Source organism: Aspergillus karnatakaensis (assembly GCF_047715665.1).
Source record: "Aspergillus karnatakaensis strain CBS 102800 unplaced genomic scaffold BJY04scaffold_13, whole genome shotgun sequence".
Classification (NCBI taxonomy): domain Eukaryota; kingdom Fungi; phylum Ascomycota; class Eurotiomycetes; order Eurotiales; family Aspergillaceae; genus Aspergillus; species Aspergillus karnatakaensis.
The window spans coordinates 482,082-504,339 of record NW_027395725.1 but is presented as its reverse complement, the minus strand read 5'-3'; the positions used below and the strand labels follow the sequence as shown (position 1 = coordinate 504,339).

Here is a 22,258-nt window from a genome sequence, read left to right as displayed (position 1 = left end):
TGTACCCAACTTCCAATGTTGCGCTTCGTTGTTGGTCTGAAAATCTGAATAAGACATGACTACCTATCCTATCCCATGACTCAAAAGTAGTGCATATTCCTGTTTATAATTAGAAGCAGCGTGCATAGGGCCCGCCTGGTTAGTCCATCCGACTGCAGTAGTTAAGACACATCATTCTGGAGTAAAACCTCGCCTCATCCGTGACCTTTTCGGGCGAACCAGGGGCCAATTCTTATTCTACCAACATGTATACGAGATCGAATGCCTCCGTTGCATCAGCGATCCCTTCTCTGGCATAGATCATGTAGATTGCAGTTCTCATCAGCTTCACCCGCCAATGAGAACGACATCGGAGGCGCCGCTAATTCCAGGGCTTTCAAACAAGCCGCTTCGCTTAGGTAGGCTAGTTTTGAGGAGGCGGAGGACTGCAGCAGTGCAGCACGACGGCATCTCACTTTCTGCAAAGTTGATGCGATCTGATGTGACTTTCAGCCTCACGGCACGCTGTTCAAGAAAGTGGGGAGAGCCGGAGCAGGAGTACCACAGCGGAGGACCTCGCTCGTATTTGGTTCAGCTCGCGCCCGGTGAAGATCTCTGTCCTCTCGGTACCAACGACATGAAGCACAATTCAGCCTTGCTGTGCGCAGTCTGGGGGTATAGAATGTGCTGTATATAGTAGATTAAAATTGATTAGTTAGAGGTTGTCTCTGTTGTGTGGTCAGCCGGGGTATTTGGTAGTTTGCGTAGAATATATGTCAGAAGGAACCCGAAGAGACAACCCTAGACATCGATGGACAGTGACCAGAAGGATTAGACAGGATACTCCAACAGTTCATCAAGTCAACACTCACTTGCTTACCTCTCTTTACAGTTCTCAGTCCAAGAAATCGAAAGTTGGTACACTGGCAATACCAAGAATACCCATCTTACCGGATTCCCGACCAGCTCCTCTGCTAGAGCATTATTGGCCCAAATCTTCCTCATCCTCATCCATTCCGCCATATTCTTTCTCCCCCGCCCTCTGCTGTTCCTCTTCTGTTGCCTGCACCTTTTCTTTTTTCCCTGTTGTCGCCTGTGTCTCACCACTTTCGTTCTTATATCTTCCAGTATTGTTCCTGCCTTTGTGCATTTTTATTGTGGTATGAACCCCTTCCCTGAGCTCTCAAACTCCTTCCGAACCCGTTTTCCCTGACATCTCGATAGAGTCCTGTCGCTCGTTGGTGGGCCCGCGCTTTCTCCTCAGTCGACCGATCAACCCCCCGTCCCTTAAAGGTCCCCGACGATCCATCTCTCGCTCTTCCCGGTTTGTCGACGACTGAGCTGCTCTCACTTATTTACGGTCCCTTCGCTTCAAGACCTCCTTTGACCCCCAAATCCCCAGCCTTCGTTTTACCCCCATGTCGAGACCATAGGCTCCTCTCGCTTTGTACCACCTACAACCGCCCGGGTTTCTCAGCCAACACCAGCGATATTCGAATTCCGGCCACCTTTGACTCCCTGTACGTGACGTGCATAAGCAACTGCGTGACGCAATGGCGAGCCCCGTGGCGACAAACTATCCCCATCCTTTACCACCACCTCCAACCGCATACCATCCTTCCTCGCCGCCGCATTCCCCGCCTCATCGTGAGCCCATATCACGGAACTCAACCTATACACCAACCTCTCCAGTTGCACGCAAAGCTCTCCCGGAAATTCCGCCGAATCCGGTTGCAGCAGATCCTCGACGCCCGCCCGTGCCCTCGGTCAGTGTGAACGGGTACATTGAATCTGAAACGCCAAGTACGGAAGCTCATAACCGCCATGACGAGTTCCTTGCATCAGATGCGCCCAATGCTACATTCTCAAACCTGACGCTGGAGGATAACCCCACAAAGCATGGAGCATTTCCTCAACGGAAAGAGTCAGTCGGAGTTCTTCCTCCGACAGGAAATATGGTATACCGGCACACACCAGCCAGCAGTATGTCATCGTTCGCGGTCGAGCCGCAGCAAGACGAGCACCAAGTTGCCGGGAAGAATAGCGGATCCTCGTTCGATCGCGATGGTCCGTCTGGGAGCCAAAATACATCCTCTCGTGGCAGTGTAGACAGCATGGTGCACGCTTCTGAAAATTTTGAGCCTCTGCAGTATCATCACCGCCCATACCAGGCCTCTCCAGCGGCTGTTCGCTCAACACCTGCCTTGGGACTAGCGGATAATTCCTTGGGAGCAAATACCCATCTCACGGCCAGACTTTCCCAACGGCCGCGGTCGGTTTATTCTATGGTATCAGACAATGGTTCTCCACACGCATCACCGTACCTTCAGCCTCGTAACTCATCCCGAAACTCCAGCTCGCCCGACGTCCGACCGGTCTCATTTGTCGACCTTCTCAATGCTCCATACCCCCAGCCCGGCCCTGTCCCAGTCCAGTTTGGCAACGCTCACCTCCGGTCCTCTGTTGGAAACAATGCGTCTCTGCTGAGCCATAAGCAAACTTTCGACATGTATCTGGCAAATGTGAAAAAGACGGACGATCCTGCGATTCAGTATGAATTTGCCGTATTCATGGTCAACGCCATGCTGGAAATGCCTGACGATGAGCTCGAGGGCGGCAGGCCGTCCGTCGTTGCGGATAAAGGGAAGAAACCCAACGACATCACCCGATCCCACCTCCTCAAAGAAGCCAAATCCATCTTTCAAGGACTAGCGAGCCGTAGCTATCCGTTTGCGCAGTACTACCTGGCCGATGGTTATGCCTCGGGCTTGTTCAGTAAAGGGAAGGAGGACTACGATCGCGCCTTCCCTCTGTTTGTTGCAGCAAGTAAACACGGCCACGTGGAAGCATGCTACCGCACTGCCCTGTGCTACGAATTTGGCTGGGGTACTCGAGTGGAAGCATCCCGAGCACAGCAGTTTTACCGACAAGCGGCTTCGAAGAACCACCCGGGTGCCATGCTCCGAATGGCAAAGGCTTGTTTGGCGGGAGACATGGGCTTGGGCAAACGATACCGAGAAGGCATCAAGTGGTTGAAGCGTGCAGCGGAGTCGTCCGACGCCCAGTACAATTCAGCACCTTATGAGCTCGGCTTGCTTCACGAATCTGGCTACGGAGACGACGTCTTCGCTGATCCTTCCTACGCAGCCCAGCTGTTCACCAAATCGGCAGATTTGGGTCACGTTGAGGCTTGTTATCGCCTGGGAGACGCTTACGAGCACGGAAAGCTGAATTGCCCCAAGGATCCTGCCTTGAGCATCCACTTCTACACCGGTGCTGCTCAGGGAGGACATCCTTTGGCACAGATGGCATTGTGTGCTTGGTACCTGATTGGTGCAGAGCCTGTCCTGGAGAAGGACGAAAATGAGGCGTATGAATGGGCCAAACAGGCCGCTGAATCCGGTATGCACGCCCGGTTCTTTCTATTGACCATCATTAACTAGTGGCAGGTCTCGCAAAAGCACAGTATGCGGTCGGCTACTTTACCGAGTCCGGTATTGGGTGTCGACGCGATCCCCTAGAGGCCAACGTCTGGTACGTCAAAGCAGCCGATCAGGGAGATACACGGGCGGTAGATCGCATAGCAGCTATCCGAGCTGCAGCAGACGGCGTTTCGCCAGCGCAGGCCGCTGCAAATGCCAATGGTCGAAAAAAGGGTGAGTGGTACATCCTGTCTGAAGGTGTTCCTGTTGAGCTAACAATGACAAGACGGCAAAAAAAGATTTGGCATTTTCTAGGACATTGATCGTTCATTTCTTTACTGATTATACACGCAGAAGATCCTGCGACGGTAATACATAATACAGATGATTTGCACTGCGCGGATATGGGTTATTTTGACTGCAGCGAGTGGTTCACGCATTGATTCGCATTCGGGTGGCATCAGACACGGTCATCTATCATATTTATCGGGCTTGAACATATGCTATTATTACCTCAATTATAGTCTATCGCACTAATGACTAGAAACAATCTAATCTTTCAGCTCTGTGCAATAGTTAGTCCTTGCAGGCTCAGCGTGCTCCGTACTGCGTACTGCGAAATGCGAGTGGGATCGTCATGATGGCAGCTTTCCCCGCATTTCGCCTCCGCTCCATCTCCAGACTCATCCATTCACCATCACCAACGGAACTCATTCATCCATTCAACAATGAGCCACGGGTCTATCATGACTTCATCACATCTGGACAACCAACAAAATGCTAGAACCATTGCAGAGCGTGGCTCCATTATCCAATTCCCAGACCAGTCTGGGGATCGCATGATTTGTCGGCCAGATCGATCAGCCAACATCCCGTCGAGCATTTAAGACCACGTCTCACCCCATCTCACTCTCAACTCCATCTTCTCAGCTAGACTATACAATTATCTATACATTGATCTATTCGATTCACGACCGCCAAGATGGAACCCTCTGACCCTCTAGACTCCCAATGGATCTCAATCCATATCCGTGACCATCTCCAGGATCGCGACATCAATATCCGGGACTCGCTTGTTTCTCCGTATGCCTACGTTCCTTCTCTACCCTTCAATCTTATCCGATCTTGAACAAACACTAACAATCTACTCCTCAATACAACAGCGGCGACTTCCACTCCCCCGACAACCCCCTCGAATCCCTCACCGAATCTTCCATCGACAAGATGATCATCCCTTCCGAAGGTCTCGGCGAAGTCTGTGCCACGGGCCGCCGCGGCAGCGAAGGCTGGCTTGATCTCTGGGACGGCGAGAAGAAGATCTGCGAGCTGCACTGGGATAACCGGACTGGCCGCTTCCACAACAACTTTGAGGTGCTGGATGAGGACGATGGGTATAATGTTGAGGCGTCTGGGTGGAGTAGTGAGAAGGGGCCATTGGGGCACGTCTTTGTGGACGTTAGAGAGAGGAAGAAGAGGGAGATGAAGATGAAGAAAGAGATGGAGGCTAAGGAGTTGGGGATTGTGAATGAGGAGGAGGTTGAAGGGGTTGAGAAGAGTGGGGTGTTGGGGGAGGGGAAGGAGGTGAAGGTTTAGGGGGTGAGGGTAGGTAGGTAGGTAGGCGTTTGTAGCTTTGTTGTCTGTGCTTGTTATTTAGTACTTTGAATTATATTCCAATGCATTCTTCTAAACCTCTTGCTTGACTTGGTTAGATATATATAGTTTGTGGTAGGCCTGTTGCATCTACGCTACCTCTTTACATATATCAATCCCGACAAGGACAGATCTAACCATGAGGTCTGAACTCCATCCAGCTTCTGCTGAGGCCAGAAATATGCAGTCGTAGAGAGCCCCGAGGTGGAGCTATATGTTACCCCAGACCCACGACTGAATAGCTTGGTATAGGCCGATCAGCAAACACGTTCAGATATAGACATAAACATGTCAAGAATGAATAAACTGGCAAGTACCAAAGCAAAGAGGAGATAAATGCCATATACCGTCAAAATTCAATCAAAAACCAAGCCTACCACTCCCCACACAAGCTTCGTCACCCGACGATCCCCGACCCAGTCCGCAAACAAATATAGAAACCAACTGTATCAAATATGCCGATCTGTCCTGCATCAGCATCCAAACCCCTGATTTCCACTTAATAAATAGAAGACAAACCATGTAAACTATGAGCTCTTTATGCGCTGTTTATCCCTGTTGCGTCATAGGTTGCTTGGGTTGATAGGCAAGGAACATTAGGTTCTATCAAGGGATAAAAAGAATTCCTGCCCTCAACTCAATTCTAACGTCGACAAAACACTGGCCTTCTTTTCTTTCCTGTCCTGCTTGACTGTCTTCTTCTATTCTCTCAAGAGGCCATTCGCACTTTACTTTGCCATAAGCCAAGAAGAAGGGATATTTGAGAAAACATGAAGCTCCTCACCCTCCTCACCGTCTTCGCCGCCGCGAGCGTCTCAACGGCTTCACCTTCGAGCTTCAAGTCGCAGATCTCTTGTATCGGGGTAAGTCTATCTTATAATGTTCTCCTGGATCTTACTGTGTTTTGAGACAAACGGAAGTTAACGTTTGTGCTTGGGGTATAGCTCAACAACCGCCGCTGCGATAACTCCACCATCAACTATACCTGCTGTCCGCCGTTGCGGTGCGGGAGTGACTCGGTATGTTCATTCCAAGAGAAATATTGGATTATTGGCGGCTAATGGCTTTGGGTATGTTAGAGGTGCCACTGAGCTCGTTGTTGCGTGGGATAATGGGAGGATGGATGTGCAGACTGGTACCCAATGGACTAGGGATGCTATCTTGAGGGAAGAACTGCCAGAAGCAAGACTGGGGTTTGTTCTCTTGAGTGATGCAAGGCAGTGAAGCAAAAGCTAGAGCTGGAATGGGAGTGTGAGTCCCAGCTGATGTTGAGATGTGTGAATACGAATTTGTTTGATAACCCGGGGCTGAAAGTACATAAGTTAAGGGCCATTCAATGGTCCAAGCGAGATACATACTCTAGGAGAATTCATATGCTTGACGTGTTCGAAGAGCTTCGGGTCTTGCTATCTGAGTGAATGAGAAGTACTAATGCTGAGAAGAGTGCTTATAACTATGTAATGGAGTCTTGACTGGCATTGAGATATATTTCTACTCCTCCCAAATTTTCGAGAGAAGTCTTCGGAATTCACATAGGAGCACTCGATAAAGCATGGTTGAAACACCTAAGAGATGAAGGGGTCTCAGGTTCCGGTAAGGTTGTGTCCCTGCGTTTGAATGTTCTGGTGTACCTTGCTTGAATTCCCTCACTTAGTGATTAGCCGCCCATTCTTCCATCTGCAGACCGTTTCATCGACCTAAGAAGCTGCAAATGTCCCACAATCACCTCACTACCACGGTTTGATAATAAGACGAAGGAATGGAGTGGTTTGGTTGATTTCTATGGCACTCCTTCGCATCGCAACTTCTTGAAGTTGATAGCGTGCTGCGCTCAAACCTCAATAAGAACGAACACAGAGGGAAGCTACTGGCTGAAGACAACGATATCTGATTCAAGTGCGGGAGGGCCTATGTCCTGAAACACGATAATTCTTCGGTGGAGAGAATGATAAAGGCATACACACCTCTCACTCGGAATCCAAGAAAGTAATATGCTGACACGAGCATCTCTGCAGATTCACTTCGATGACCTCGAGTTGCTGGCAGCTCATCTACGACCCTGCGTAAGTCCGGACCGGCGTTCCATGGCGTAGCAGCACCCGCGGTGTTACTCCTCAGGCACTGCAAAATAGCCTAGACACCCGTGTAAGGGTGAACACAGACAGGCTCTCTTTCCTCTGCTTATCAGACCGATGGCGGGGGGAACACGGAACGGTATGCACTCGCTTTACAAGGACAGGATCGCGGTGATGTGAAGGACGAGCATCATGGCTACAATTGGCAGTACCTCGAGCCAGCTACCATCGAATCCTTCTTCAAGAACGACCGTTCCGAGGGCCTTGAGGGAAGAGGTTGCTTTGTGTTGGCGAGCACTGCTTTCGCCTTGGCCAGGCCTGATCTCAGCGCGCTGGTGTTATAGACAAGATGAGCCCTGGAACTACACGCAAGTCCAGGAAGAGCAACGGCATCTCATCACGTTAATCTCACCTATCTGCGGTCGCGGAGCGCAAACAAGTATGGTTTTTGACGATTCAACATGAGATGCTCTGGCAGGATTGGTATACGATAGACCGAGATATAGTTATCAATCGGGGAAAGCGAAGCAGAATCTCTGGTGGCCCGCGCTTCGCGACGAACAAAGGGACATTGCACGTTCGCATGCATACCGTCCACTTGACGTGCGGTAACTATTTCCGAAGTGGACGTGTGACGAGGGTCCGTTTATCAAATATACGACGTGCTCAAGGAACGTCTGCAACAGAGCAGCTGCTCAATTGACCCTGCTCTAGGGGAGAGCCGACAATATCAGTAGTGCTCGAGGATTCGAGTCTGCGAGATTGTTGCTTCCTCAAGGGGCAACAAATCTTTAGGGGTCGGTATCAAAGCATTGAGAGCAGATCTGAAATGTTATCTCGCCTACTACTTCCGAGCTATCGATGATTGACATCGCCAGAAACTTGGGCTCATCTCGACCTCCCGCGCGATGAGCATTCTGTTGCACTCAACGCAAAAAGGGGCGTTGTCATGGGCGCCCCCACATCCGATGTCTTGGATTTGAAGCAGCAACGGGAAACCCCATCCGGCACCTGGAGTGGATTCTGAGGAGAGCCGAAGAACGTTCCGCCCCTGAGTGCGGAGGAACTCAGAAACGTATCTCCCTGCTTCGGAACCAAGTTGAGGATCGGCCTTTTGTCGGTGCACGAATGCTTATTCAAACGAGTGAAAAGCCTCATAAGGAGCTTTGAACATACTGGCACATGCCTGCGTGTTCCTACCCTTATCTCACGACAAAAATAGGAACCTGACCACGGGGGCGAAGTCCTGTGCAGTGTGGTCCCGAAGTGAAACAAGCGCACCTCGGCAGAGTCAGTTATCGAGACTTTGAGCGCCCCGGAGACGACCTTTCATTAACCTCAAAAAGGCTTAAGCCAAGCCTTGACTGGAGGAAATGGCACCCAAGTCTGAGCCAGTGCGCCTTGGATTTTATTCGAGACCGGCGTACCCGGCTGATCTTTTCCATTACAGACAGGGTTGCGCGGCGAATTCGAGAATCTTGAGATAGCGCACAAAAGCTTCAAGGAGGGATGGAGTTGTTTTGCCACGCTGTTTATTGCACCTCTAAATCGTGGGGTTGCTGCTAACAGGAGTGCGAGGTAGGGTCAGCAACTCAGCATCGCACATGTCTCCCAGAGTTCGGGTAAATAGAGGCTTGACAGGTTCATCCTGCTGTCAAGTTGGACAACCTTGTTGGCAGCGCAAGGAGTGTTGCACGAAGCAGAGGCTGAGTGTAAAGGTACCCGCGGATGCAACGAATCAATTGAACGAGAAGTTCAGGCAAAACAGAGCAGAACTCGCTCGATCTTCTCATCTGTCTTTCATCGTTGTTCCCTCGGTTGCAGATCGTCTAAATTATTGACGATACTATCGAGTGAATGTCTTTGGTGCAAAACATTGAGGCCGATGCCCCTGACCGCGCCGGACGCTGTTCTTAAGAAAAGAAATCGTTATTGAGCGTTTCACCCCGCAATAGTTCGATGATAGTCAACTCATGGCATCCTTGGTGTCAGATTGTCAATGACAGCCTGAGGCTGAGTCAAGCCATCTCGGACTGCCAGTCTGCCCCTGGACAACAACAAATGTGCTGCGGTAAGATACGAGCCAGCGGTGTGTATGACTGTACCGGTAGTCAGGCACCAGAGCAACACTATTGGCGGAGCCATCCAAGACCTCGAAAACTTGGCCATTGACAGTCTCTCCTGGTCGGATATGAGTGGAGCTGCAGGAAATTCTCATGGATCATGTTTTCCAAGGTTCCAGCTGGAGCTCCGGGCAGCGGGCTTGGTCCTGCTTTCGATAACATGAAATTGAGTTCTAGCCATCGACGGGGACCGATACTGATGGGCGATGATGTACGGATCGTATGGAGCAAACGTTCTGCTTTGCTGGATGACTGAGCGTGAACACGTTCAAGCCGGCTTACTCAGAACTGAGCGGTTCCTGACCGGCTCTCACATGGCTGGTAATTTATCCAGTCAAGAACTCTATTCCTCCTGAAAACGTGTCCCTCCCACACCGGCAGCTCAGGAGCTTAGAAGTTGTTGTCAACGCAACACGTCGCTCCAATGGCGATCTGCAAGATTTATAGCTGGGCAGCAAGATGAACAGTGACTCGCGAACACCCAAATCATCAACCGTCAACGGTTGCAGTTTGTCTGGCACCCATGCTGGTAGAGTCTGCAAGGAACGACCAGCGAAGCAAGCCATGTGGAGCGCAGACTCTGGATGGTGTTTACGCCTTACTGAGAAGGGAAATCCTCAGCTCCATGCAATAACTGGTGCTGATTCTGAGTGGCTGAGATACGAGTATAATTTCCGCAGCCCCGCTTTAGCCTGAGCGATCATCGACAGCACCACATCATTAGCTCACCGTGCTGGTTGCCGTAATATTGGCCCAGGAGATGCGGTTCCATCCATGATGCCCCTTTTGCTGCTTTTGCTGGCTTCGACTCTGTGACCCTGGCCAGAACCCCCCTGTTGTGCCAATCACCGGCCTTGCCTCTGTCCCAAGCCCCGTCATGATTTGGCCCTAATTTCCCACCGTTGCCCCCTCTTTTCTCCTTCCTCGCCCTTCTTCTTCCTCTGCTTTTCCTCTTCTTTCGATGATCTTTCTCTCTCTCTAATTTATCATCGGACAAGAGGCCTCCTCCCCGTCATTCCTTTCGAGCCGTTCTGTTGACCACCGCTTCACTCGTTCAGCGGGCATTCATTGCATTCTACTTCCGAAAAACTCAAACCCATATATATAACTTGTTTACGTTCGATTCATCATGAGGGGAGCTATTCTGGCCACTGCGGCCGCCTTTGCCGGCCAGGCCGTTGCTGATATCCACATGCGCCGTCACGGCCATGAAGGCCTTCACCACCGTGGCCTTCACCACTCTTCCTCTGCCATCCCCGAGGAGGAGTGCGGCTGCGTCACCGAGGTTGTCACCTACTGGGGCGAGCCTACCTGTGAGTATATAAAATTCTGAAACTGCATATCTTCAGGCCGGCATTGAGGCATCATTGCCATGTTACACAGCCCTCGGAGATTACACGACAAACAGAACTAACAATAGCAGTGATTCCCGTCGAGGTTCCTACCAGCACCGTGACCTCGGAGACTACCTCTACCGTTGAGTCCACCAGCTACACCACCGTCACCGTCACTGCCACCTCGGAGACTCCCTCCGAGACCCCGGAACCCACTCTTCCCACCGCCGGCGTGACCAGCTTCACGGAGACTGGTACCTACACCATCCCCGCCACCACTCTGACCATCACCGACACCACCACTGTCTGTGATGCCACGACCACCGACCTGCCCAGCGGTACCCACACCTACGGTGGTGTCACCACCATCGTCGAGACGGCGACCACCATCACCTGCCCTTACGCTACCGTCAAGCCCTCCGGCAGCACCGTCACCAGCGTGATCGAGACCACCACCTACGTCTGCCCCTCGGCTGGTACCTACACCATCAACCCTACCACCACCTACGTCCCCACTGAGACCGTTGTTGTCTACCCTACCCCTGCCACCCTCACCCCTGGCACCTACACCAACCCCGCCAGCACCATCACCGTGACCGAGACCAACTCCGTCTACGTCTGCCCTTTCACTGAGGTCGGCGCTCCTACTGAGGCTCCTGCTGTTCCCACCACCACCGCTGTCCCTACCAGCAGCGTTGTTCCTACCACCACCGCTGCCCCCAGCACCACCAGCTCCAGCGCTACCAGCGTCCCTGAGCCCACCGGTGGTCTTTACGGTATGACTTTCACTCCTTACGAGACCAACGGTGACTGCATGACCAAGAGCCGTGTCCTCGAGAAGGTTGGTCTTATCAAGCAAAAGGGTTTCACCCACGTTCGTGTCTACGGTACCGACTGCCACACTCTTGAGTACGTTGGTGCTGCTGTCAAGCAGCATGGTTTGAAGATCATCCTCGGTGTTCACGTTGAGGCTGCCAAGGGCGGTCTTGATGGTGCCCGTTCCCAGTTCTCCGAGATCGTTGAATGGGGCCAGTGGGACCTCGTCTCTCTCATCGCTGTCGGTAACGAGCTTGTCAACCAGGGTGTCACCGACGCAGGTAGCCTCGCCTCTTTCATCTCTGACGCCAAGGCTGCTTTCTCTGCTGGTGGGTACACCGGTGAGGTCACCACCGCCGAGACTATGGACACATGGCTCGCCTACGGCTCTGCTCTCTGCCCCGTCGTTGACATCCTCGGTGCCAACCTCCACCCCTTCTTCAACCCCGAGTTCACCGCCGAGGAGGCTGGTACTCTCGTCAGCAACCAGATCCGTGACCTCAAGCAGGTCTGCGACGGCCTCAGCGTCATCAACCTCGAGACCGGCTGGCCTAACGCTGGTCTTGCCAACGGCAAGGCCGTTCCCGGTACCGCCGAGCAGGCTGCCGCCATCAAGTCCCTCGTCTCCAAGGTCGCTGACGTCTCCGTCTTCTTCTCCTACGAGGATGACTCCTGGAAGTCCAAGTTCGCTTCCTCCGATACCTACAAGGTCGAGACTCACTGGGGTTGCATTAACCTCTTCTAAGTGACTTCAACCTCACGGAGCATAGAAGTGCAGCACGTTCAATTCAAGTGTATTGATCTTTGACTCTGGTGCCTGTCGTGCTCGCCTATTCCCCACGACAGGATTGTTTATTCTCTCTTTCTTCGTATACTTTATGCTCGTGTAGTAAATATATAACCCTTCTGTCTTTTTTTTACTGATTGGTCTATTCTGGGTTGCATCCGCCGGTTTACTTTGTTACTAGTTTGTATATGCTAATTCATTACGGACTTACGATACACTTGAGCTGACATCTCTTTGTAATTGCTCTGTATGTTTCCGCATTGGCCACACCAGGGTTGTGGTTTAGAAGCGCGAGTAAGAGTAGTCGAGATATTATATTTATTTTGACGAGCGCACTGTCTCGTGGTAAGGAATCGTTGCTGTTTGATTGTTGGTGGCTCAGCTCCTCACTCTTGAGGTCGATGCTACTCCGTACAGTGTTGCAAATGCGGCAGACTTCCCCGCCATTCTTTCAACCCCAACATTCACACGAGTCACAACCATCGAACAAATGCAAGACGTCAGCTGTCAATTGTCACACTATCAAACTAATGACGATCATCCGAAAGCTGGGTCTCGCATCTTTCAATGGTCAACAACCAGCGACAATGATGGGGGCGGGAAACCGGGCGTCGGACAAGGTACTACCTTGCTTCTTTGCAGACAGCAACACACATTGTCTCAGTCTCTGGGATATGCAAGATAAACAAACCCCGCTGTGTTCTTGTAAAGCCTTGTCTGACAAGGCTTTCTTTCCGGGAATTGGCTAACATGATGTTGGCTTAGCATGCCTGCTACTCATGCAGCTTAGCAGTGCCGCAACAGATCTTGTCTCTGTTGGGTAAATTGCGAGGTACTTTTGCATCTGGATCACAGCACCCCACGGCCAATGAATCTTCCTACGCACCCGAAGAGCGGAGAACAACATGCTGTACGCGAGCTGTGATTCTCCGACCGACCCGACGTGGGCGCTAATGTCGCCCTCTAAAAATGTTAAGCGCCTGGCTGTAAGGGGTGTCGGCGGTTACACCTATCACCTATATATGGTGGGGTCTCCCCTGGAGCTTCAGAGGGAAATGCTCTTCTCCATGTTGACTTGACGCTTAATACTGGGCTTGAGATGTTCTCTAAAAATGGCTCGCTGCCTGGTGAGTTCTATCTCCAAGTTAGGCGAGTCTCCATCTGATCGATGCATCGATAGACAGCGATACAGCGAAACGCGATGGCATTTACTGGAGGATGCCAACAGCCATGACTGTGTGTTGGTTTGTTGGTGTCGGGCTGGCTATCGGCCATCATTTCTACTACTACTCTCTCGACGGGACAATCGTCCCAGGGCAAAGCCAGCAGGAGTGGTCGTTGAGAATTGGAACAGGCCTCGCCTTTCTGACGAAGACCTTCTTGACGACTGCCGTCAGCATGGCCTGTGTTCAGAACCTCTGGTGGATATTACGTCTCAAGCCTGTGAGGATGTCGACCCTGGATTCGATGTGGGATATTCGGGGCAATATTTTCAACTTCTTCGACCCTCATGTCTGGCTTCGGGGTCCCAACGTGGCCATCTTGGGTTTGATTTCTTGGTAGGTCAGGCCCTACTGCTTCGTTGGGAACCAGACTGAAACATATGTGACAGGTGCATCCCACTGGTAACAGTTGTCACGCCATCCACCCTCTCAGTTGAATCTACAATAGGAACAATAGTGCAAGAACAACAACTCCCAGCCATCGAGTTCTCTTTCGACAAATTCTACTCCCTGGCCGATGGTGGTCCGACAGCGCCAACCCCCAGCGTTTCCCGCTTCATGACCGGCGGTATCATCCAGGGCTCAATCCTTAACATCCCTGCACCGGCCCCCAACTCATCATACACCTTGGATTTCTATGCCCCTCTAATCCAGTGCAGCAATTCCAGCGCGGAAGTCAACAAACAAGTACGCACCTGGGCACATGAGAACTACGGGCAATATACCTCCTTCATGGCATTTACCCCAAGTTCCGACAACATTTCCTGGGCCATGGACTACCTAGTCGACTCAGCCGCTGCGATGACCAATAACGGGTTTGACGAGGGGGACGATCAGGCGGACATTGCAGGCAAACTGATCATGACCGTATGGCCGTACATCGATGACGAGAGATGGGTAATCGAATGCGGCATCTATAACGCCTCGTATACCGTGAACTTCAACTTCACCAACGGGATCCAATCCACTGAGATTACAGAGCTTAGTGTGCTCGATCGAGTGCGTGACCATACGCAGCATGAGTTACCGACACCTGCAAATGAAGACCAGCTGTTCGCGTATACATCCATCATAAAAGCATTCAGGAATGTCCTTCAAGGACGATGTGTCGCAAATCCATCAAGCTGCAGTAAGACACAGGTTTACTCGACCGCACTTGTCAACTCGAAGCAGATCTGGGATCTCGTCTTCGGGTACGAAGACGTTGGCAACACAACATATAATTCCTTAGGCTCGATTCTAGACGTCGCTTCGGAGTTAGGAAGAAACATCACACTCAGTTTCTTTGGAAGTCCATACTTCTTGTAAGTGACAACCACACCCCCTACCTCGCACCTCGTACCATCCTCCCAGGCAACCGCTAACAAAACACCCCCTCTGAATCAGAAATACCTCCCAAGGCCCACTAACCAACATAACCATCCACCCCAACCAAACGCAATACGTCTACTCGCAACGAAACCTGCTCATCGCCTACGGCGTCTCCGTATTCATTTCGCTTCTCTGCATCATCGCCGGTCTTCTCACGATGTGGGATAACGGGACTGCCTTCACCGACTCGTTCTCGACGATTCTTCGCGCGACACGGAATAAGAAATTCGACGACTTGGTCCCCGTCGACAGCACGACCGGTGCGGATCCGCCACCTCAAGCATTATCCAACACAAGGGTCCTCTGGGTCCCCTCAAACGGGCGAGAGAATGCCGTTGCAGGACTGAAACCCCTCCCAGCGCTGGCCGAGCCAGAGAAAGCGGAGAATACAAGTCCTCAGTCGCCGATTTCGTTCAGTAATAAAATCCGTGAGAGGAAGAGCTATAGGCAGACTGTGTCGAGGGTGGATAGCGGTCCGGAGGGGTTTATATAGGTGGATTCAACATATCTTGCAGATTGGTATGGTATAATATTGTTTTTGAGCTTATAGTTCACATGAGAGACGATGTTATGACTATACATACAATGAAATTAAATGAGGATAGCTCGCCAGCAAGCTATACATACACATATTCAGTACCATATCCAGAAAAGCCAAGCTTTTTGTTAATCAAAATCCGTCACCTCCCACTCGCACTCCAGCGGCTCCGGATACCGTCTAATCCACGCAACTGTCCCCTTCGTTGGATCCATGACCGTCGCGAAATGCGTCATTTCATTTGTTGTCGGGTATCGCGTAGTCCAAGTTATGACTTCCTCAAGCGTCGCCGTGACCTCGTTATCAGACGCAGAACATGTCGGTGTATCGACAGTTGTAGGAGCAGTGCTTGTTGCTGTTCCTGCTGCAGACGCAGATGAAAACGAAGACACGGCATCCCCTCTCCTCGACGAACTCGTCCTCCCCAACGGATCCCTCCTCGCCTGCAGCGTAACGCCAGACTCCTGGCTCTGTCGCCTTACATGCCTACTCCTCGCGACTTTCATATCCCAATGCGACTGCATGCATGCCCGTCGCTCAATGCTATCCTTGATAAACCAGGCCAGATCGACGCGCTCGCCTGCTGTGAGTGAGGCACCGGTATGTTCTTGCCGCGCTGAGGGGTCAGAAGATTGAGGGATTGTCGTGTTCCGGTCGTTGTTTGTGGCAACGATGAACGAGGTGCTGGATTCAACGGTTGTTGTTTTGTAGTCTTTTTCGACAACGTAGGTTTCGGTGCCGTTGGAGAGGATCAGGTAGCAGGCTGTTGAGGGTGTTGCGGTGATTCTCTGGACTGTGGTTGCGAGGGAGAGGGTGTGTGGTTCTTCTTGTTTTGTTCTTCGTGTCCAGAGCCAGAACCAGCTTAGCCATGCTTGTGATGTAGATTTTGATGTTGGATTTAAACGGGAGGGTATAATGACGCTCCGCAGGACGGAAGAAATCGACCTCTTGAATCCGAGGAGAACAAGTAGATGTCTGCCGTAGTACTTTACCTGCTTAATCCAGGAACTGTCGTCGTGGTTTGGCCGGAAGTTTAAGCTCACGCTTAACCCTGGTCGAACGCCAGTAAGTACACCGATGAAGCCGACGTAGGTGATGTTTGTTGCGAGGACTTCGTTGCCATGCTCGCTAGCGCTATCCACGAATTCAAGTTGCACGAGGAGTTGTCGAAGGGCAGGCATATCCCAGTCTAGGGTGCGAAAATGGAGCATCCGTTTCTCCTCGGATCCCGACCCCTGTTCTTCCTCACCGGGAATGCTGGAGAGAACTCCACCACTTGTACATCCCATTAACAAGTCCAAAAGGACATTTAGACAGACGACAAGGTAGACGTCTACACCGGCGGCATCAGCGATTCCGCGAATCTCTTCGCTTTCGTCATGGTCTTTCACGCCTCGTAGGAAAAACCTCGCGAGGGATTTTATCCACGGTAGATAAGATTCTGGAAAGATTTGTAGCACAAGCGAGTCGAAGAGCGAGGTTATGCTTTGTAGCTGGGGACGGTACAGCGTGGCGAGGTGCTTGTACCGGTCGCGAGGAGAGAGAGAGAGGTTTATAGTATGGGTTGGAGGGATATCGCCTTCATTGTCCATATTTCGATAATAGATAGATGGTTAAGGTGGTTTGATAAATCGACGAAGTTGCCAGGACATTTTTGGTGGAGGTAGATGGAAATGCGGGGGATACGAGGGTGGATGGGTGAGGCTGATTCTAGGCTGAAGTTGAAGCCGAGGCCTTTGTTGTTGCTTGTAGGGAAACACCTCAAATCACGATTGAATATGCGATAATGCTGTTGAAATGAGCAGAGATTTACATAGCAAGTCTTGATGGTTGGCATGAAGTCTAGCTGGAGGGAAACACTTGACTCATTCCCAAAATCGGATGCACTACCTTAGAACGATCCCAAGACCATTCTATCCACCCCCGTCATCAAAGTGTCCAAGAAAATAAACCGCTTGAGTCGCAAAGCCAATCTTCCTGCTTCCGCCGATCCCAAGGAAAAGCCACCAAGTCCTGTGCAGCTTCATCCTACGCAGCCCGCCCGATCATGCCACCCCTGTCCAACACCAACAACTGCCAACTAACTACACACTATATACGCATCAGGCCACGGCGTATTTCGCCCGACTCCGACCCCAAATCCATCCCTCGAACTCTCCAGAATAACGTAGGTTAGTTATGCTCCCGCTCTCATTGGTCTATCTTTACAGCCATTCGGTTCTCAGCCCGATACTAACCAGAGGCTCAGACCACCTTGCTGTTTATCGCTGATAGCACGGCAATTCTTGCCTGAACCTGTTCCGGCTTGCTTGTATATTGATAGTGTAGATGACGAGGTGCTGGGTGAGGTGATTCGGAAACATGTCTTCCCTTGCTGTGAGTCTTGTGCGTCGCTGGCATGGGCGCCATGCCATGCCATGCCATGCCATCCAGGTATCTGGCCCAAGGCTTCGATATAAGATGGCTTGGGTGAACAGGGTTGCCTCTCTCTGTTCTTCATCATCATCAAAGCACACAAGCAGACGATTAATTCGAGTATTCGAATCAAATACATTCTCACGTACAGCCTGATATCGCTCCAACCTATTCCTATACCTACGACAGGAAAGGACCAACCAAACCAATCAACCCGCACTACAACAATGACGAAGCCAACCCCCGCGACAACAAACGCCCGGACGCAAAATGACTTCGGTGCGGATCTTTGGGTACGCAAGGCGAGTGTTGAGAAACGGGTACGTCTTTCCAATACCATTTCATTCTAGCCTATCATTTACCTCCTTCTCCATACCATCATCCCCATTTCCTGATACAAAACTAACAAGAGTCTCTGATACAGCATCCAACAGCCGGCCGTGGCCTCTTCGCCGGCCTCCAAGACACAAAACACTACCACGTTGACAACGGCTGGGCGAAGCGGGATCCGTACGCGCAGCCGGGGTTCTTTGGATCGCTGTTTAGTCGGTTAGTTTACCTTCCTTCCTAAAGCTACCTCCTTTATGCTAATATTGGATGACACAGCATATTCGGCGGCAGCTACCGTCCCCCGGAGTAAACGAGCCGAGAGATAGAAGAGTTGACAGTTAGATTTACAACAGCGTGGAGGAGTATGGAGTGCTTACTTGTTCTTATTTAATGTTTATATTGCTATATCATGATCTGCTAAGTCATTCAATTGCCTCGAATATACCAACTATACAGTAATATGTCTCTCAATCAGTACTTGAATTGAAGTTATATATATACCCTTGTACTTCCCTTCCTCCACCACCCCTCTAACCAAGCACAGCGAATGGAATAATAAAACAAAACTATCTAACCCCCCAACCCCCCTCACAAACCACAACAGTCCCACTAACAAACCCCCCCCTCATAACCCCCAAATAGCTCTCCGCAACCTCAGTCACTTCCCCTACCCTCCCCAGCACCGTCCGACCAGCATTGCTCTCCCTCATCTTCTCCACCATACTCTCATCACCAACAGAGTCCAAGAACCCCGTCCTCACAGGCCCCAACCGCACAATATTAACCCTTATCCCCAACGGCGCAAAATCAACCGCCAGACCGCGCGTCAGTCCTTCCACTGCAGATCCGACCGCGATCATGTGCGTTAGGCCTGGTGGCGGGGTTGTTATTGCTGTGCCGGTGGTATATGTTATCGATGGGGAGGAAGATGATGGGACCGGGGTCATATATCCCGGCGCGTATTTTGCAACAAGGGCGCCGCCAATGAACCGGATTGTCTCGAGGTTTTTCAGATAGTGCACGTTCACGCCTGCGTCTGTGGGCGGGAGGATATTTGTCGGTAGCGTGCCGGCCGTGAAGACGATGTGGGTTATGGGGATTCGTGCAGCGCCGGCGCCAGCTTTGGCTCCAGCTCCAGCTTCGCAACTGGGGCGTTCTGCCTTGGTGGTGGTTAATTTTTCTGCACCCCCATCTCCATCTCCAGAAGACCTAAAAACATCCACCCCCGTCGCAAACTCAAAAAGGTTCACGATGTCCTCTTCCATCGTCTCTTCGTTCGAGAGATCGCATGCCCGGCCGGCGATTCGCGAGACATACGGTTCCTCCGGGTAGAGGTTCTTCAATTCTGCTATGGCGTTCTTGACCCGGTTGGGATTCGACGAGGAGAGGATGACGGACGCTCCTTGTTCGAGCGCTGCGCGGGCGACGCCGAAGCCTACGCCTGCTGTGCCGCCGATGAGGAGGACGCGGGTGTTGTGGAGGAGGGTTAATGAGATGAAGTTTGACATTTTCAGTCTTTGATAAATGAGGGAGAAAGAAAAGTGGGGAGTGTGTTTGATTGAGGTATTTGAGTGTAGGGTTTGGGTCTGGATGAATGGAAAGGTGGCTTGGAGAGAAGAGAGGACAACTACGGGTGCGTCGGCGGATTTATATAGACTTTCCTACAGAGGAGCTCTTGCAATAAACGGGGGGATTGGTAAGTTTCTCTACGTACATTGTTAATCGTGTCGGCGACGTTCGGTGAGGTCGGTGATGTGAGGTCGGCGATGTATAGTTCAGTTTGACCTATTGGAGTAGACCCGGTTTCCGGAATTAGGGTCTACACCACTATCGAGAGTTGGCTATATAACCAGACCTCTAAAAACATAATTTAGCTTATTACCTCAAGGGCACGAAATTTGATTTGAGAAATGTGGATGTATGTCATTAATCTAATATAACACCATTCGCCCAACCAATACAAATAAAAGGGTACTATGATAAACAGATCTCATCTACTCCCAGCTGGTAATCTTCATCGTGCCCTTCTCCTGCAAGTTTTGGTGCATCTTGAAAGCCTGGAAGAGCAGGTGAGGCTCGTGGCCCATACCCTTCTTCAAGCACTCAAACTCAGCACGGTCAAAGTAGTCCTGCAGGATGGGAGTGTAGTCGGGGTGAGAGCATTTCTTAATAATGACGCGAGCACGCTCGCGGGGAGAGAGACCGCGGACGTCAGCGAGACCCTGTACGCTTGTTAGTAGTTACTCTAAATGTGGATGGGTGATAGAAAGCATACCTGTTCAGTAACAACAACGTCGAGATCGTGCTCGGTCTGGTCAATGTGCGTGCAGAATGGCACGATGCAGGAAACACCAGTGGGGTCCGTCTTGGAAGGACGGGTACTGGGCGTATGCATGATACTGTACTTGGAGTTGCGGAGGAAGTCGGCGGATCCACCAAGGCCGTTGAGCATGCGGGAGCCCATGACGCAAGTGCTGTTGGCGTGGGCGTAGATGTCAACTTCAACCGGGGTGTTCATGCCAATGCAGCCGAGACGGCGGATAATTTCAGGAGAGTTGGAGACCTGCTGAGAGCGTAGGAGGAGCTTGCCGGCGTAGCGCTCCCAGTTGTCGTAGAAGCGCTTGAAGCCGTCTGGCGAGAAGCGGATGGAGGTGGCTGTGGCGAAGTCCAGGTTTCCGCTGTCGAAGAGGTCGAGGAATGAGTCTTGGAGCACCTCAGTCCACACTTTGAGGTTGTGGAAGTCAGCGCCGCCCTTGCTGAGACCGCCGACGACGGCGTTGGCAATGTTGCCGATGCCGGATTGAATAGGGAGGAGGTTCTGGGGGAGACGGCCCATCTTGACTTCGTGCTTGAGGAACTCAATCAGATTGGAGGCGATGGCCTGCGAGCCCTCATCCTCAGGGGCATTAGGGAGTGTCTGATCGGGGTAGTCGGACTCAACAATGGCGATGACCTTCTCGGGGTCAACCGGGATGTGAGGTGTTCCGATGCGGTCTTCAGGCTGCATGATGAGGTACGGCTTGCGGCGAGGAGGAACATCGCACATTGTGATATCGTGCAGACCCTCGAATGACGGGCTAGCGGTGTTGACTTCAATGATAATTTTGTCCGCCATCTGTACAAGTTCCGGAGAAGCGCCAACAGACGCTCCCGGAATGATACCACCATCCTCTGTAATAGCAGAAGCCTCAATAACCGCGACATCAATCCTGTTCTTCGGCTTGTTCAGTGTATAGAAGCCCTATAATTTATTAGCAGCGCCCTCTGAATGACTCCAGACTCCAACATACGTAGGTAAGATCCGCCGGGAACATGCTCAGATGCTTATCGAAGAACTTGATGTTTCCGTTGTTGATACCCTTGGCAATCTCCTTGCCAACCTGGTGAGGACTCCGACGCTCAATCATGTTCAGTCGTGCCCAGCGGTTCTCGGTCTCTGCGCCAGACGAAGCTCCAACGAAGAGTGTGTACTTGAGCTGTCCTTCCAAGCCATTCTTCTCGACGTGGTCTGCTAGAGCTGTAGGGACTTTCCTAGACACGCACAATGTATTAGTAACTCACGAGAGACCGAGGGAAAAGCTCAACATACTTGGGATATCCAACGCCTGTGAATCCGGACCAGCCGATGTAGGCGCCGTGGGGGAAATGCTCAAGCAGGTCCTCAGCTTTGGCTAGCTTGTTGAGATAGGACGGCCGTCGAACACGGCTTCTTAAGAGCGCAGAAATCGACATTGTGAGGTGAGGAAGAAAGGAATGAGGGAGAGAGGGTGAGAGGGTGAGGGAGGTGAGGAGGAAAAGGGAAAAGAAGAGTGGAGAGGTTCAAGAGGGAGAAATAAAAAGGTGGGATGGAAGGACGCGGAGGGGAGCTCCCAGACTGAAATACCCACGCCGCCACCCCCGTGTGGAGAGACCAATCTATGGATATTTTACGCGGATCACTCAGTATTACCCAAGAAGTATTACCTACGTAGCGCAGGGATCATTGATTGTACCGGTGAGGTTGGCAAGAATGGTACCAATGTTGAAGCTGAAGCTCTTCGGGGAAGCTCATACGATGGAGGTAGCGGGAGCTCTACTTGTTATCTAGTGCTGTAGACCTGGCAACAGCAGAATCTGGGTTTCCAGATCTTATAAAATGTTTTATGAGGCTAGAAATGATCATGCCATTGAACAATGGCGCGGCATTCTTCCTCCT

General features: G+C 51.4%; 9 protein-coding genes across 9 annotated transcripts; 6 read left to right on the top strand and 3 right to left on the bottom strand.

The window, feature by feature from the left end:
• The first annotated feature begins 1,368 nt into the window (after positions 1 to 1,368).
• chs3 (putative chitin synthase activator (Chs3)) lies at positions 1,369 to 4,293 on the top strand. The gene is made up of 3 exons (XM_073719995.1): positions 1,369 to 3,381; positions 3,429 to 3,635; positions 3,688 to 4,293. The coding sequence occupies exons 1-3, from the start codon at positions 1,533 to 1,535 to the stop codon at positions 3,714 to 3,716; spliced, it is 2,085 nt and encodes a 694-aa protein (XP_073573607.1). The 5' UTR covers positions 1,369 to 1,532; the 3' UTR covers positions 3,717 to 4,293.
• BJY04DRAFT_184419 (aegerolysin family protein) lies at positions 3,980 to 5,089 on the top strand. Its single transcript, XM_073710610.1, has 2 exons — positions 3,980 to 4,484; positions 4,565 to 5,089. The coding sequence occupies exons 1-2, from the start codon at positions 4,384 to 4,386 to the stop codon at positions 4,992 to 4,994; spliced, it is 531 nt and encodes a 176-aa protein (XP_073573606.1). The 5' UTR covers positions 3,980 to 4,383; the 3' UTR covers positions 4,995 to 5,089.
• A 608-nt stretch (positions 5,090 to 5,697) lies between these two features.
• On the top strand, positions 5,698 to 6,160 carry BJY04DRAFT_24604 (uncharacterized protein). The gene is made up of 2 exons (XM_073719996.1): positions 5,698 to 5,914; positions 5,996 to 6,160. Exons 1-2 carry the CDS (start codon positions 5,822 to 5,824, stop codon positions 6,110 to 6,112), a joined length of 210 nt encoding a protein of 69 aa, XP_073573605.1. The 5' UTR covers positions 5,698 to 5,821; the 3' UTR covers positions 6,113 to 6,160.
• Positions 6,161 to 10,181: 4,021 nt separating this feature from the next.
• Positions 10,182 to 12,451, top strand: btgE (putative cell wall glucanase (Scw11)). The gene is made up of 2 exons (XM_073710609.1): positions 10,182 to 10,562; positions 10,673 to 12,451. Exons 1-2 carry the CDS (start codon positions 10,379 to 10,381, stop codon positions 12,142 to 12,144), a joined length of 1,656 nt encoding a protein of 551 aa, XP_073573604.1. The 5' UTR covers positions 10,182 to 10,378; the 3' UTR covers positions 12,145 to 12,451.
• A 750-nt stretch (positions 12,452 to 13,201) lies between these two features.
• BJY04DRAFT_24461 (uncharacterized protein) lies at positions 13,202 to 15,360 on the top strand. Its single transcript, XM_073719994.1, has 4 exons — positions 13,202 to 13,313; positions 13,367 to 13,745; positions 13,799 to 14,713; positions 14,796 to 15,360. Exons 1-4 carry the CDS (start codon positions 13,286 to 13,288, stop codon positions 15,271 to 15,273), a joined length of 1,800 nt encoding a protein of 599 aa, XP_073573603.1. The 5' UTR covers positions 13,202 to 13,285; the 3' UTR covers positions 15,274 to 15,360.
• Positions 15,360 to 17,275, bottom strand: BJY04DRAFT_24402 (uncharacterized protein). The gene is made up of 2 exons (XM_073719993.1): positions 17,209 to 17,275; positions 15,360 to 17,107 (listed from the first exon to the last, which is right to left on the bottom strand). Exon 2 carries the CDS (start codon positions 16,908 to 16,910, stop codon positions 15,447 to 15,449), a length of 1,464 nt encoding a protein of 487 aa, XP_073573602.1. The 5' UTR covers positions 16,911 to 17,107; positions 17,209 to 17,275; the 3' UTR covers positions 15,360 to 15,446.
• A 479-nt stretch (positions 17,276 to 17,754) lies between these two features.
• BJY04DRAFT_184397 (uncharacterized protein) lies at positions 17,755 to 18,522 on the top strand. Its single transcript, XM_073710608.1, has 3 exons — positions 17,755 to 18,053; positions 18,158 to 18,282; positions 18,340 to 18,522. Exons 1-3 carry the CDS (start codon positions 17,961 to 17,963, stop codon positions 18,371 to 18,373), a joined length of 252 nt encoding a protein of 83 aa, XP_073573601.1. The 5' UTR covers positions 17,755 to 17,960; the 3' UTR covers positions 18,374 to 18,522.
• Positions 18,512 to 19,973, bottom strand: BJY04DRAFT_184396 (oxidoreductase, short chain dehydrogenase/reductase family). Its single transcript, XM_073710607.1, has one exon. It carries the CDS (start codon positions 19,569 to 19,571, stop codon positions 18,630 to 18,632), a length of 942 nt encoding a protein of 313 aa, XP_073573600.1. The 5' UTR covers positions 19,572 to 19,973; the 3' UTR covers positions 18,512 to 18,629.
• Positions 19,974 to 22,160, bottom strand: coaT (acetyl-CoA hydrolase ACH1). The gene is made up of 4 exons (XM_073710606.1): positions 21,653 to 22,160; positions 21,354 to 21,594; positions 20,339 to 21,304; positions 19,974 to 20,285 (listed from the first exon to the last, which is right to left on the bottom strand). Exons 1-4 carry the CDS (start codon positions 21,793 to 21,795, stop codon positions 20,058 to 20,060), a joined length of 1,578 nt encoding a protein of 525 aa, XP_073573599.1. The 5' UTR covers positions 21,796 to 22,160; the 3' UTR covers positions 19,974 to 20,057.
• Positions 22,161 to 22,258: the final 98 nt, after the last annotated feature.

Coding starts and splice junctions, on each gene's coding strand:
- BJY04DRAFT_24402 (XM_073719993.1), bottom strand. CDS start 16,910: ATGGACAATGAAGGCGATATCCCTCCAACCCATACTATAAACCTCTCT.
- chs3 (XM_073719995.1), top strand. CDS start 1,533: ATGGCGAGCCCCGTGGCGACAAACTATCCCCATCCTTTACCACCACCT. Junction 3,382..3,428: donor CAAACAGGCCGCTGAATCCG/GTATGCACGCCC, acceptor AACTAGTGGCAG/GTCTCGCAAAAGCACAGTAT. Junction 3,636..3,687: donor TGCCAATGGTCGAAAAAAGG/GTGAGTGGTACA, acceptor AACAATGACAAG/ACGGCAAAAAAAGATTTGGC.
- BJY04DRAFT_24604 (XM_073719996.1), top strand. CDS start 5,822: ATGAAGCTCCTCACCCTCCTCACCGTCTTCGCCGCCGCGAGCGTCTCA. Junction 5,915..5,995: donor CGCAGATCTCTTGTATCGGG/GTAAGTCTATCT, acceptor CTTGGGGTATAG/CTCAACAACCGCCGCTGCGA.
- coaT (XM_073710606.1), bottom strand. CDS start 21,795: ATGTCGATTTCTGCGCTCTTAAGAAGCCGTGTTCGACGGCCGTCCTAT. Junction 21,595..21,652: donor ACAGGCGTTGGATATCCCAA/GTATGTTGAGCT, acceptor GTGCGTGTCTAG/GAAAGTCCCTACAGCTCTAG. Junction 20,286..20,338: donor ACGTTGTTGTTACTGAACAG/GTATGCTTTCTA, acceptor ACAAGCGTACAG/GGTCTCGCTGACGTCCGCGG.
- BJY04DRAFT_184396 (XM_073710607.1), bottom strand. CDS start 19,571: ATGTCAAACTTCATCTCATTAACCCTCCTCCACAACACCCGCGTCCTC.
- BJY04DRAFT_24461 (XM_073719994.1), top strand. CDS start 13,286: ATGTTCTCTAAAAATGGCTCGCTGCCTG. Junction 13,314..13,366: donor TAAAAATGGCTCGCTGCCTG/GTGAGTTCTATC, acceptor ATGCATCGATAG/ACAGCGATACAGCGAAACGC. Junction 13,746..13,798: donor ATCTTGGGTTTGATTTCTTG/GTAGGTCAGGCC, acceptor CATATGTGACAG/GTGCATCCCACTGGTAACAG.
- btgE (XM_073710609.1), top strand. CDS start 10,379: ATGAGGGGAGCTATTCTGGCCACTGCGGCCGCCTTTGCCGGCCAGGCC. Junction 10,563..10,672: donor CTACTGGGGCGAGCCTACCT/GTGAGTATATAA, acceptor TAACAATAGCAG/TGATTCCCGTCGAGGTTCCT.
- BJY04DRAFT_184419 (XM_073710610.1), top strand. CDS start 4,384: ATGGAACCCTCTGACCCTCTAGACTCCCAATGGATCTCAATCCATATC. Junction 4,485..4,564: donor CGGGACTCGCTTGTTTCTCC/GTATGCCTACGT, acceptor TCAATACAACAG/CGGCGACTTCCACTCCCCCG.
- BJY04DRAFT_184397 (XM_073710608.1), top strand. CDS start 17,961: ATGACGAAGCCAACCCCCGCGACAACAAACGCCCGGACGCAAAATGAC. Junction 18,054..18,157: donor AGGCGAGTGTTGAGAAACGG/GTACGTCTTTCC, acceptor TCTCTGATACAG/CATCCAACAGCCGGCCGTGG. Junction 18,283..18,339: donor TTTGGATCGCTGTTTAGTCG/GTTAGTTTACCT, acceptor TGGATGACACAG/CATATTCGGCGGCAGCTACC.